General features: G+C 42.5%; 1 protein-coding gene across 1 annotated transcript in view; it reads left to right on the top strand.

Moving 5' to 3' along the window:
* Positions 1-11,975, top strand: part of LOC311000435 (low-density lipoprotein receptor-related protein 8-like) — a gene marked incomplete at its 5' end in the record, with an annotated part of 105,350 nt that extends 93,375 nt beyond the window's left edge. The window contains 6 exons of the mRNA XM_083991150.1: positions 299-438; positions 4,742-4,883; positions 5,593-5,745; positions 7,414-7,704; positions 9,215-9,283; positions 11,229-11,975. Coding sequence (XP_083847276.1) covers positions 299-438; positions 4,742-4,883; positions 5,593-5,745; positions 7,414-7,704; positions 9,215-9,283; positions 11,229-11,569 — 1,136 coding nt within the window. The 3' untranslated portion in view covers positions 11,570-11,975. The remainder of the gene's footprint in view (positions 1-298; positions 439-4,741; positions 4,884-5,592; positions 5,746-7,413; positions 7,705-9,214; positions 9,284-11,228) is intronic.
* Between the last annotated feature and the right edge of the window lie 495 nt (positions 11,976-12,470).

Here is a 12,470-nt window from a genome sequence, read left to right as displayed (position 1 = left end):
AAGGACAAATGTTTAATGATAATGTCAAAACACAGATTTATGACATTTTCACATTTGCTTTGGACTAATATTTGAAATGTTTCAGTGATGTAATCATACAAATCTGACATTTTAAAACTTAATCAATATTACCTTAAGGGATTTGTTGGCTAGTATACCAGAGTGCTTATCGTGAAGACAGTCAATTTCTACTCAGCTTAGGAGAGTCTTATCTTGTGTGTGTGTGTGTGTGTGTGTGTGTGTGTGTGCGTGTGCGTGTGCGTGTGCGTGCGTGTGTGTTTGTGTATGTGTTCCTCAGATGTAGCCAACAGGCGTCTGTACTGGGTGGATTCAAAGCTGCACCTGATTGCCAGCGTGGACCTGAACGGCGCTCACCGCAGGACACACATGTCGTCTGCAGAGAGACTGGGACACCCCTACGCTCTGGCTGTGTTTGAGGTCCGTGTGTCTCTGTAACAGACATATCTCAGTCTCTCATTCTGTAACACTCAGCAATGGGCTGGAAGGATTTTGGGCAGTTGTCCATGATCTCATCCAGCCTCCCGCAACTCATCATATCTACATCTCTCTCATTAGCCGCTCAGGGCATTGCAGCGTAACAGTGAATTTGAATGTAATGACTGTTAAATTCAATTTATTGTATTCCCTGAGAGTGTGTTTGTGTGCGGGTGCATGTTTGCTCATTTAGGCTCTTTTTGCTTGTGGGATTGACGGGCTGAGCATACTAAACAGATGACTGCTATACAGAACAGAGGGCAGCCTAAAGCAACACACACACACTCATGCTCTTGGTCATCAGCCAGCCTCCCTGCATGTGATATGTCAGGGCCATCAGAGTGCTTAAGTCTGGTTTGTTGCCAAGCGGCCCAGCAAAGCTGCTACCTTGTGGTTTTCGCCTGTGTCTGTCTGGGATGTCCCTGTTGTTGAAGCTGCAGCTATGTCCCAGCCAGTTTCAGATGAGTGGTAACAACATCACCCATGGCCTATTCCCCACTACACCTCCACTTAAGACGACCTTAGACTGGTCTGATCGTGGTATTAAACGCCACAATTAATTAATTGTAAAGATTCCTAAATACTGTTGCTTTCCCAAAAAGATTATGTTGGAACCTTATCGGCAGATGTGCGCAAAAATAAAGGTAAATGCACAGGTTACGTAACATTGAATTGGTAGGAATTTAAGTGTGTCATTTTTAATAAAAAACAAATAAACACAAACATTTGGTATAGATAACAATTTATGACCTGAATATTTCAAACATTTCCCCTGGGGATTAATACTTGGTCCTATATTAATAGATACTTGAAATATTTTATGTAAACAATGAGTAATGCAGTTATATTTTGACTATATTTGATTTTACACATTCATAGTGTTGTGAAATTAATTAGTGCATACTAATCAGGATGATCGTGATTTTTTCTCTGACAATAATCATACCAAGAAAATTTATAATCGTGACATCCCTAATTTCAGATCACCAAGAGTGGATTCAAATTTCCCTCTTGCAGACTCAACTGCTTTTTAGCGTCACTCAGAGCAATAATGATAAATCCCCTCTGGTGTAAAACTTAATGGATCTGGGATTCTCTGCTCTATGTTGTGACGACAAGGTGACCTTCTTGTTCGTACAGCTGAACAACCTAGCTAGATGTAGCCTACATCACATAACCATGTCTGTCTGACTCAATAACTGACTCAACACACACATTCATGTTGCAAGGCATATTGTCTCGCCACTTGCTGGAGATTAGCCCGTAGTTTCTAAGGCAACCACAAAAAATATCAGCTTCTGTCTAAAGCATTTTTTTTAAAACTGCTGTGGGAGTGAACTTGGGAAACAAAGCAAACAAATCAATTAATAAACAACAAGGATGGTGAAAATGTGCCTTTAAGCAACTGTACTTTGATTTAAATAGGATATGTTTTAATCATTTAAGAGCCAAGGCTGTAAGAAACCACAAAGGATATGCCAGACACAGAAAACCAATAAAAAGAAAACCAAATGATCGATTGACTCATCTTTTACAACAATATGTCACTGTCCCAGTTTTCATGTCTGCTTACTGAAGGAAAACCCGTCTGTCGCCACCAAACCTGCATGTTTGTTTCCTTGATGTACTGTAGTCATTCCCTCGTATTATTGGCAAAGAAAAATGAACATCACCTCTTCTACAAAAGATAACGAATTACAGTCTTTGTATGAATAAATATGTATCAGTATAGCATATTTAACTCATTGAGTGCCGCGCTCCTTTCCAAAGTTTTAGTCAAGTGTACCGGCAATTTAGACCATTTTTGACTTTTTATGTAGAGCCACAGTGTATTCTATATTATTGCCACCAACACATACTGTGGCTCAATTGAAAGGTTTAACTTAATGCTTCAAGTGGCCACAAACCGTTTGTTTCTACGTGCCTCCGTTCCTGAGAAAAGTCAAGCTAAACATGGCTGGGTTTCACCAAAATCCCTCCTTTTTTTCTAGAAAAGGAGATGGAGCGTCTTTTATGAAAGGTGCGCTGTTTGTGTCTGTCGCTCTTCTCACACTCGCATTTCTGGATCAAAGGGCTCGTATAAGATAAATATATACAACAGTTGTTGTTCTATTCACAAAACCACCATCGGGGGCGGGGGGGGCGCCACTAAACAACAATAACACAGACGCACCGTGCCGTGTCACAGCTTCTCCCCGCTGAACGTGAGGGTCAGTCGGCCACCGCGGCTCGGGAAGACCGGTCCCGCCGGTGGTCGCGGTCCTTCTGTGGTACAGGTCGGTGGTACCGGTCTGCTTTGGCCCAGAGACCATCAGATTTTACCGCGGGAGGACTTTGGGGAGGACACGGTGTTGCTCCAGCTGAAGACCGGGCGGACTGTCGGCTGAGAGCTTCCTGGTTCAGCTCCGAGCAGCTCGAGCAGCTGGAGCAGCAGCGCAGGTGAGAGCAGAGCAGCTGCGCTGCATCTGCATGCAGAACTCGTTTGCAGAAGCCGAGTTATGATAAAAACTTCCAGATCATGAGCTGTCATGTGACTTTGATCGTCATCTATTTCAGTTCTCCTCGTCGTAGAGTCCCCAAATTTACATATAATGTGTATTAAAGTGTCTATTTTCATAATTTAAAAAAAAAGCAAAAAACGTAAAATTACGTTTTTGGCACTCAACGCATGGGAACGAAAAACGAGAAATTACGTGGTTGGCACTCAATGAGTTAAGTTGCCTTCCTCCCCAGCATTCCTCCTCTTTCTCTGCTCTTTGTGGGTCATTTGTTAGTTCCTAGTTGCTTCTTCTCAGTCATCTGTTTTATTCATTGTTCTTTTGTTTGATTTGTCCACATACTTTCATCTGAATTAAAACAAATATATAACATTCTTTACTTCCAGAACCTGAACTGTAGCCAGCCTTGTCAGTACGTTTTGCCTATTCTGTGTGAAAAAAATAGACTATTTCTAGTTTTAGTGCAGTTTATTTGACATACAGTAGGAGAAGAAAGGGACTCAATTAATAGAGGACAGCATGATTAAATCCAATACTGATCCCCACTAGCAGCTCTGTGAGGCTGTACATTAGATGTACCGGTAGCACTTACACCAGAGTCTCCCACTGAATCTCATCTGTAAGTCGCTTTGCATGAAAGCATCGATACTAAATGAGTATATGTAAATGCTAATACCATCATGCTAACATGCGTACAGATAAAGCTAACCTCAGCGGATAACATGTTAGCATGCTGATATAGGCTGTGCTAATTAGTGCAAACCATGAAAACACAGCTGAGATAGGGCATCAGCTTTTGAGTGTCAAAAGCAAGCTGGGCAACATCATAAGTGTGTCAGATGTGGTCAATCTAAGGGCAGAGTTGCTGACATTTCACCTAAAACCACAAATGTCAACTTCACGGTGTGTCCAGAAGAAAAGTCAAAGGATGACCAAATACAGGATTCATTTTCTGGGATGGCAAGGCAAGACAAGGCAATTTTATTTGTATAGCCCGTTTTTACAAACAGTTTGTCTCAAAGGGTTTTACATGGCATCGTAACAACATCCTCTGTCCTTAGACCCTCACATTGACTGAGGAAAAACTCCATAGAAAACCCTTTTAACGGGGCGGTGCGAGGCGCAGTGGAGTCCTCAACGCAGGCGTCCCCGGTTCGATTCCCGCGTCGGGCAGACCTTTCCTGCATGTCATTCCCCCTCTCTCTGCCTCCCCCTTTCCTGTCTATCTCACTCACTATCAAATAAAGGCAAAAACGCCAAAAAAAAATTTTTTTTAAAGAAAAAAGAAAACCCTTTTAACAGGGAAAAATCGGAGAAACCTCAGGGTGAGCAACAGAGGGGGGATCCCTCACCCAGGACGGACAGACGTGCAATAGATGTTACATACAAGACAGATTACAGTTTATGTCACAGATGACGACTATTAGTACAAAATTTCATGAAAATCCATGGAGAGCTGGGCAAACCAACAGACCTACATTGCCAATCCTAGAGCCCTGCCTTTAGCATTGCTAAGAATAATCATGACTAAGTCCGAGTGGCTGGGTGACATCATACTACCAACAAGCCCAACAGACCTAATGCCTATATCTTTATAAATAAACTCACTCCAAGTTGAACAGCAAATAAGACATACAATATTTTTTAAAATGATGCATAGAAAGCTTAATGAAATCCTGTTTACCCAACACAACATTGCTGATCTTGTGTATTATTAATGTCAAGACATATCTGTTCCTGTTTCTCAGGATCGGATCTACTGGACAGACAGAGACAGAGCAGCAGTGTTCATGGCCAACAGGCTGACGGGTCAAGAAATCCACACACTGGCTGAAAACCTCAACGACCCTCATGACATCGTGGTCTTCCACCAGCTCCGGCAGCCGCAAGGTGTGTGTGCAGAATGTGTAAGGGCTAGTGTGCCTGTGATATCCGTTCGTGTGCTATCACACCTCATCTCGCTGTGTGAGCTCGGTCGCATCTCTGTGACCAAGTTTCCTCCGTGGGTTTCGTGTCAACCCAGGCACATGAATAAATGATGGTGAGGCTTGTGAGTGTGGTGGAGTGATTAAAGCTGTGGGAGCAGCAGCACATTTGCACGTCTGTCAAATCCAGATCTGAGTTGACCTGAACAGAGCACTTGAATAAATGTGTTGGCGGATTGTGTTTTCCTCCTGTGTCAGTTTCCATATCTGCCTGCCTCTTCTTACTCTTACCTTCCAGTGCATAGTCTATGCCTATTTCTATATATTTCACGGCATTTCATCACCATCTTTCAATGCAGTCTTGTCTATCTGAGTTGTACTTAACAAGGATTTAGGATGAACACAGTGGAGCTGCACCTGGGACAGCAGCACAGCAGTAGTTAAGCTTTTCAGCACTTTTCTGTATGTTGCCAGACCTCCGTCTTTGTTTTCTTGGTTTTGTTTAAGCAAAGTAACAGGCTTTGATGAAAGGGAACATTGGAGAACAGCAGCTTCTTCTGTCTCTGTCTGACTCTGTCTATCTCCCCAAGCTGAATAAGTGATAATCTTATTTATGTAACCATAGCTGCGATGTTCTTCATGTCGCCTCTCTTTCTCTCTGTCACTGTCTCCAGGCCCAGACAGCTGTAATCTGGGAAGCGTGGCCAATGGACGATGTGAGTACTTGTGTCTCAAGGCTCCACAGATAACCGAACACTCTCCCAAATACACCTGCGCCTGCCCCGACGGACAGGACCTGGGCCCGGATATGAGAGGCTGTGTGCCAGGTGAGTGTGTTTATGAATGGTAATTGAGAGTATTTAATAATCAATAGCACCTAAAGGGACATGTTGGGCAGAGCGCCACAGTGCTTACTGTGCAGATAATCTGATTTTGCCTCACTCGAGGAAGCTTTTTTCTGTGTGTCAAGTGAGGGAAACTTTGACTGATTTTCAGCAGCCACCTACTGAATTAAAAAGAGACCCGACTGTTGACAAATGTTTAGTAAGTGGATAGTTTATAGTTGGCAAATATGTATGACTTGTATGACGTAATACAGTTGCAAAGTCATACTGTACAGTTGCAAAGTCATACTGTACATATTATCAGCTAAGTATAATACAATTACCAAGTCATTATCAGCTGAGTAAGTAACATCATGCTCGGGTTCAATAAGGAGGCAAGCTGTAAAATTACAAAATATTCAAAAATTGTTTCACTGTTATTTTACATTTTACTCAAGAAAGAAAAATGCCCAGAATTCTGTAAGTGGCTTTATGAATTTTATCAGAGGTAATGCAGTACATGCAGTGCACCAATAAATAATTAATTTGTAGTAGGTGATAATTGATAATAATTTATTAGATATGCTTCCTCCTGAAGCAACATACAGTACAGTAGCTACTGAACTAAAAAAGGTAGTTGCTAAGCAACACATGCAGTGGTTAGATACAATAACATGGACCACTATGCAATGTAATGCAATCTAACACAACATCTCTGGAACAAATACAGCCTTGGTATTGCTTATGAAATTGTGTCACACTGCTTTATTGCAGACTGTGCTGTGTGCCTGCTGTCTTGTCGCCCATGGGAGGAGACAACTGCTTTAACAGACCCAGGATCAGTTGTGTGCCCCATAATTATAAAGCAGTATATTGACAAAGCATTATAAATTCCATGCTGCTTGGTCTGAGTTCATGTTTATACTGTTAGGTTAAAAGTTGATTTTTGGTTGTTTTGCATATGATGGATCATACAGCAGGAGTATGCAGACAACTACAGCCATACAGAAATATCAATGAATATATCCATGTGTAATAATATGTCAACACTAGAAGATACACCAAAAAGCCCTGAAACCATCAATCTTACAGAAATCTCTCATGTGAAGTATCTGTGGCATTATCTCTACTCATCTCACTGGAATATTTTGATCAAAATTTGACCTCAGTTGTAGGTTTGTTTTCTTACGTTGACAGGCTGTCAGTCATTTGATGAGTTTTGCCAATGAATCATGTCTGAGGATTTTTGTCCCTGAACTCTAATAGTTGAGATTATAAGTTGTGATCTTTAAATAATTTTTAATGGAATAGTTTGAATGAGGTTTTTCAATTTCTTTCCAAAAGTTAAATGAGTTTACCACCAGCTGATGATAGGCTGATCTTGTTCCAGTTTGACTGAGACAAGCCCGCTGTTTCCAGTCACGCTGAGATAAGCCTGCCATCTCTCAGCTGTAGCTTTGTGTTTAATAGACAGAGACTGAACTGAGAGTGATATCAATCACCTCATCCAAGTCTCTGCAAGACAGCGCATATTTTCCAAAATGTCAAAATGCTACCCAGGTTATAAAGGCTCGAATTTCAAAACTCGAACTTTGAGGATCTTTAACACATTTACACTAATTAATTTTTTCTGAGCTGAGCATCTTTGCTGTGCCCTCTATCTCCTTGTAGCCGCACCACGAAATGACACAACACCCACGTCCACACCTCCCACTGGACTCACACCCGGCACCAGAGCGACTGACGCTGAAAACCTCCCTCCGCCTTCCAGGGGAGTATCACAAGCGGACGCCACCCCCCACTTGACCACAGCTCCCTCCGATGCCCCCGAGCCCCTCACACCCCTCTCCACGCTTAAGCCTGTGTCGTCACAGGAGTCGAAGGCGCTGGGCTCCCACTCCACGGCCACCACTATGGTCATCTCCACCACACCTGCGGGTGACAGCAGCGTGTCGCAACATTGTGAGTGAATTCAAAATCGTCGGTCAATTCTGCCCGTGTGATTTCCGCAAATACTTCTATCCTGTATATATGATCTACAAATACTGCAAATATGTCTTATTTAGATTCTAAAAAACTGACATATCCTTCGTCTTGTGTTAGCTTTCTACTGCCATCTATGGTGTTCGGGTCAGTTTTGACCCGTGTTTTAAATCATCCAATTTGTTTTTTTGTCTCTTGGTTACATTGTTAGGCTTCCTTATCCATGAAAATTTTGGTTTTAATATTTTTGGTGTGGGCCCCTGGGCCTGTTTTGTCAGTATACCGCTTGGCTTCAATGTAACCTTCCTCTTTCTGCTACCATCTATGGTGTCTTAAATCAGCTGTAAAACACACTAAAACAATTATTTATCATCCCATTTTTTTCTCATCTCTTGGTTACATTGTTAGGCTTCCTTATCCATGAAAATATTGGTTTTGCACTTATGATTTCAGTTTGAATACTCATTATTGTTCTTATCGTTATAACTGGGTCAAAATTGACCCTAACACCACAAATGTCATAATTTTAACCAGAGCATTTTAGAATTTTGTGTTTTATTTTGTTTAAATTGAGGTTCCTCACAAAGTCACTGGTGACCCGAACAACAGAGAAAGGATATGGGCATCGGCGCCCTGTTGTCACATTTGAACACTCAGATTTGGAAATGTATCTCTTTAGATTATAATCTCCGACCCTAAATGATCAACATTTCTAATGTGAAGTCTCTTGTATGATTTTGAAAGGGCAGAGTGGCTCATTCAGGAGTACACGAGATGAGTCCCAGTCTTCTGATAAAGTGCCACTTTCACCTGAACTCCCACATCTCCCGCCAAGTACCACATCCTCTAGTCCTGTTCACACTCGTAATGTAGCTAACAACCTCACCCTGACTGTAATGATGACATTAAAGTGAGATATCTGCAAGACCCAACAACCACGCTCTACTGACTTTAATAAGAGTGATGGATGGTACCTTGTCGCAGAGGAAATGCCACCTTTCCCTCCATAAATTGTGCTCTGCGTGGGCTGTTGCATGCCGGAGAGTGCATGTGTGCTGTTGTGTAAGAGCGTTAGTAATCGTGTGTTATGTAAATGAGTGCGAGCCGTGAGCTGACATTGGAGCCCGACGGAGCAGAGAAGGATAAAGAGTAGAAGGTCACAGGGTAGTGTCAAGGTCGCACCCGGCAAATGTCAACCAACTCATCATCTTTCGCTCCCTCTTTCATTTTTATTCCAGCCTCTTTTTCACTATCTGACTTCTTTGTAAAACACTCACGGCTGCACACGCATGATCACCTGCCTCCTGCCTCGCTGTTTTATCTCCCCTCTCTTCCACCAGCTTTCCCCTCCTGCTTATCTCTCACTCTATTTCTTACATTCTTTTTTTTTTATATATCCTAGACGCTTTCTCACTCGTACCCTCTCTCGCTCCGCTGTGTTTTCATCCTCTTGCTCTAACTCTTTCTCGTTTCATCTCTCCCTGTACAGCTGGAGGTGAACATTTCCTCATGGGCGAGAACCTGACAGTAGCTGTTTTGGGAGTGGTCATCCCCATCGGTAAGCTTTCCTTGTCCATGTTTGTCTGTCCACACTAAAGGCCCGCAGGGCTGTGTAAAGCTGCTGTCTACCTGCTGCCTATGGCCGCTCTCTTTGTAGTCCATTCACACTGACCCTGCTGTGGCAGGATGAGAGAAGCCTGGCCCACAGGTGTTCCTCGCTCGAGTTTTCTCACAAGTCATTTTCTGTGAGTCTGACATTGCTGCCACACTGCATTACTCACTTCACACTGTGTTGTTGTGTTGGGTTCTGCTACAGCCACAGGACTCCCTGCAGTAGACCTTTTGTTTCCCTTTAGTTTAACATAGTATAGGGCAATATGAAAAAAAAAACAATCTTCTCACTTAGCTCTAATGGTGAACTACTTCCTGCTGCACCTGTCCTTCTCATTATTCTCATCCTATATGTAGTTTACACTGATAATGGTGGAAGATATATCATCTAAAAGGCTCAGTAAACCTGAAATAACAGACTCTTAATTTCACACAATAGACAAAATCATCTGCTAATTTTCTATCCAGTATCAATCGATTTGAAAATGACCCATTTAATTATTACTAGCTGTAACTAACTTACTAATTGTCCTAACATCCGCTTTATTAGGTGGTTGAAACACTGTAACTGTCCAGTGTGTTTCCAACGTTTTTTTAAAGGAGAGTCTTATTATAAATACAAATACTTGATATGGGTGGCAGACATGTTAATACGCTAACACACTAAGGCTAAACCTTGAATATCCCAGACAAAAAGTCAGCATGTGAACCATGTGAACTAGATGATACATGCAAAGAAACTTTATTTTATGTATAAAGGACCCAAAGACTTTTAGGATGAAGACTGTTTTTAGCAGTTGTTACAAATCTCTGGTAACAGTGCTCATGTTGCCTGAGTGTAAACATCCTTGGAAGTTAATAAGCTCAACATAGTTGCCAACATTAGCCTAAACTCTGATAGGATCCAAACATTAGGGAAATTGTATGTGATCGTTGTAAACAGGTCTTTTACTGTAATGTGAATGTGTTAATGATGTGCCTATTAGCCCTCAGAGTAATGTTTGTTCATGACTGTAAGTAGGAGGTGAAAATAGCCAGACACTGCAGAATAAACAGACTAAATACAGCTGATAAACAGACAGTTTAATCCACTCCTTACCACTTTTACTAAAGTGTTTTCACACGGAAAACACTGGGAAAAAAGAAACCCTCTTTTAAAGAATTATACACTTTGATTAAAATATTCATTTCCCCCAGGAATAATGGTCCTGCTTTGACACCATTTGTTGCAAAGTAAAAAGTCTGTAAAAAACAAAAAAAACAAAAAACATATTTGAGCACAGACTCCTTTTCTATTCATGCATACTTTTAGGTGAAAACAACAAAACAAATGCAACACTAATACTATTGATCCTAAACAAAATGAGTCAGCCAATTAGCTCAGATGGACTGCTCTCATGATACTTCATAAGGTGAACAGATAGTACAGGAGAGAAAAAAAAGGCACCAATAAAACATGAAAGCTTTATTAGTGCTTTAGTGGCGCAATTTAAAAAGGCATTATTAAATTACATTGCTTATTCAAGGGCAGATGTGCTGTGAATGAGTCGCCAAGAGATTGTGATGTAATGTGATAGTTTAAATTTGTTCTCCCCAAGGATAGTTTAAAAGTAATTTACTCCAAAGCCAGGCCACTAATGGTGTTCTGCACGGCTGATTTAGAGTCTGTGTTAAAAATCAGTTGGTAGGTGGTTTGACCCGACTTTGACCCGGTGTTTGGCTGAGCCACATACACACACAACCTCCGTACCGCTGCCCCCCTGCCCTCTGTGTCCCCCGCATGCCTGTTGTGCTCCTCTCTGTGCCGGTCATTTCATGCCATGGACTCGTTCTGCCTCGTTAACGCTCCCCCCCTTCCCATTTCCCTGCCGCTGTGTGTTAAACGCATGCAGTTCCTATCGTTGCCACAGTGGTGTTCGGCCTGGTCTGCGCCGGCGTCTACCTGGTGTGGCGCAACTGGCGGCGCAACTCCACCAAAAGCATGAACTTCGACAACCCCGTCTACCGCAAAACCACCGGCGAGGGCGAGGAGGACGAGATCCACATCGGGCGGACCGACGGCATGGGACACCACGCGCACCATCACCCGTACCCGCAGGGCGTCAGCGTGGGCGTGGTGGGAGCGGGAGGCGGAACTTGCCCGCAGTTCATCGCCTTGCCGCTCGGGGGCAGCATGCCCGATCCCGGGACTCACTGGTACACGGAGCAGCCCATGCTCTCCACGGCAAAGTGACCCACGAGGGCGACTTCCGGAGAAGAAGATGGCCGCTCAGGCACACGCACACACAGTGAGGTCAGGGGTGACATGGACTGAGTTTTCTGAAGGGACAAACAACATATCATCAAGTGTTACATGCAGACTCTCATATCCATGTACTATGCCAATTTTCCATTTGAAAAACACCAGTATTCAATGAGATAAACATGATTCTTAATATAAGTAATTTCATACATTTTCTGTGCTGGAGCTTGATCTGTCTTTTTTTCTCTGGTAAATGCTGAGAATTAATTACAGGTTTATTACTGTGTGCTCCCAATAATTAATGTGTGTTCCCAACATTGACCTAAACATGAATATGGAGTCATACTGTCAGTCTTTTTACATTACACTGAGTGAGTTGTGTGCTGTGTGTCTTATATTTTGTGACAGGGCTAGGGAGGTCATGTTTCGTCCTTGATATATTTATTTGACGTAGGGTGTTATCCCTATTTTAGGAAGGTGAAGGAGCTGTGGAAGCGTGGCAGCACCTGCGTTGATGGGACAATCTGTACAGATTCATGTTAGAATCAATCATAAGTGTCAGTACTGGAGCTGTCGTGTGACGTTAACAGTTGGATGGTTTCTTCTTTGAGATTTTTTCCATTTTCTGATTGATTTGAAAGGTTACCACCTACATTTGTGCTTTCTCCCTGGTTCAGAGGCAAGCCTGTCAGGATGAGTTGTCTAACAGTACAGAGTGCAGTCCAATACAATTGATTTGCGAGGTTACGTTTTTATTTGACCTCCAACACACCAGAGTTTTGTGAGTACAGCAGGTTTGCAGGCTGCAAGGGAGTAAGTGGACATACATAGTGTTGGGATGTTTGTTTTTCACAGTAGAGAGGTCATGAGGTCAGAGAAAAGGTGGTTACAC

Source organism: Trachurus trachurus (genome assembly GCF_905171665.1).
Source record: "Trachurus trachurus genome assembly, chromosome: 17".
Lineage (NCBI taxonomy): Eukaryota > Metazoa > Chordata > Actinopteri > Carangiformes > Carangidae > Trachurus > Trachurus trachurus.
The sequence above is the reverse complement of the archived record's forward strand: the minus strand, read 5'-3'. Positions and strand labels throughout refer to the sequence as shown.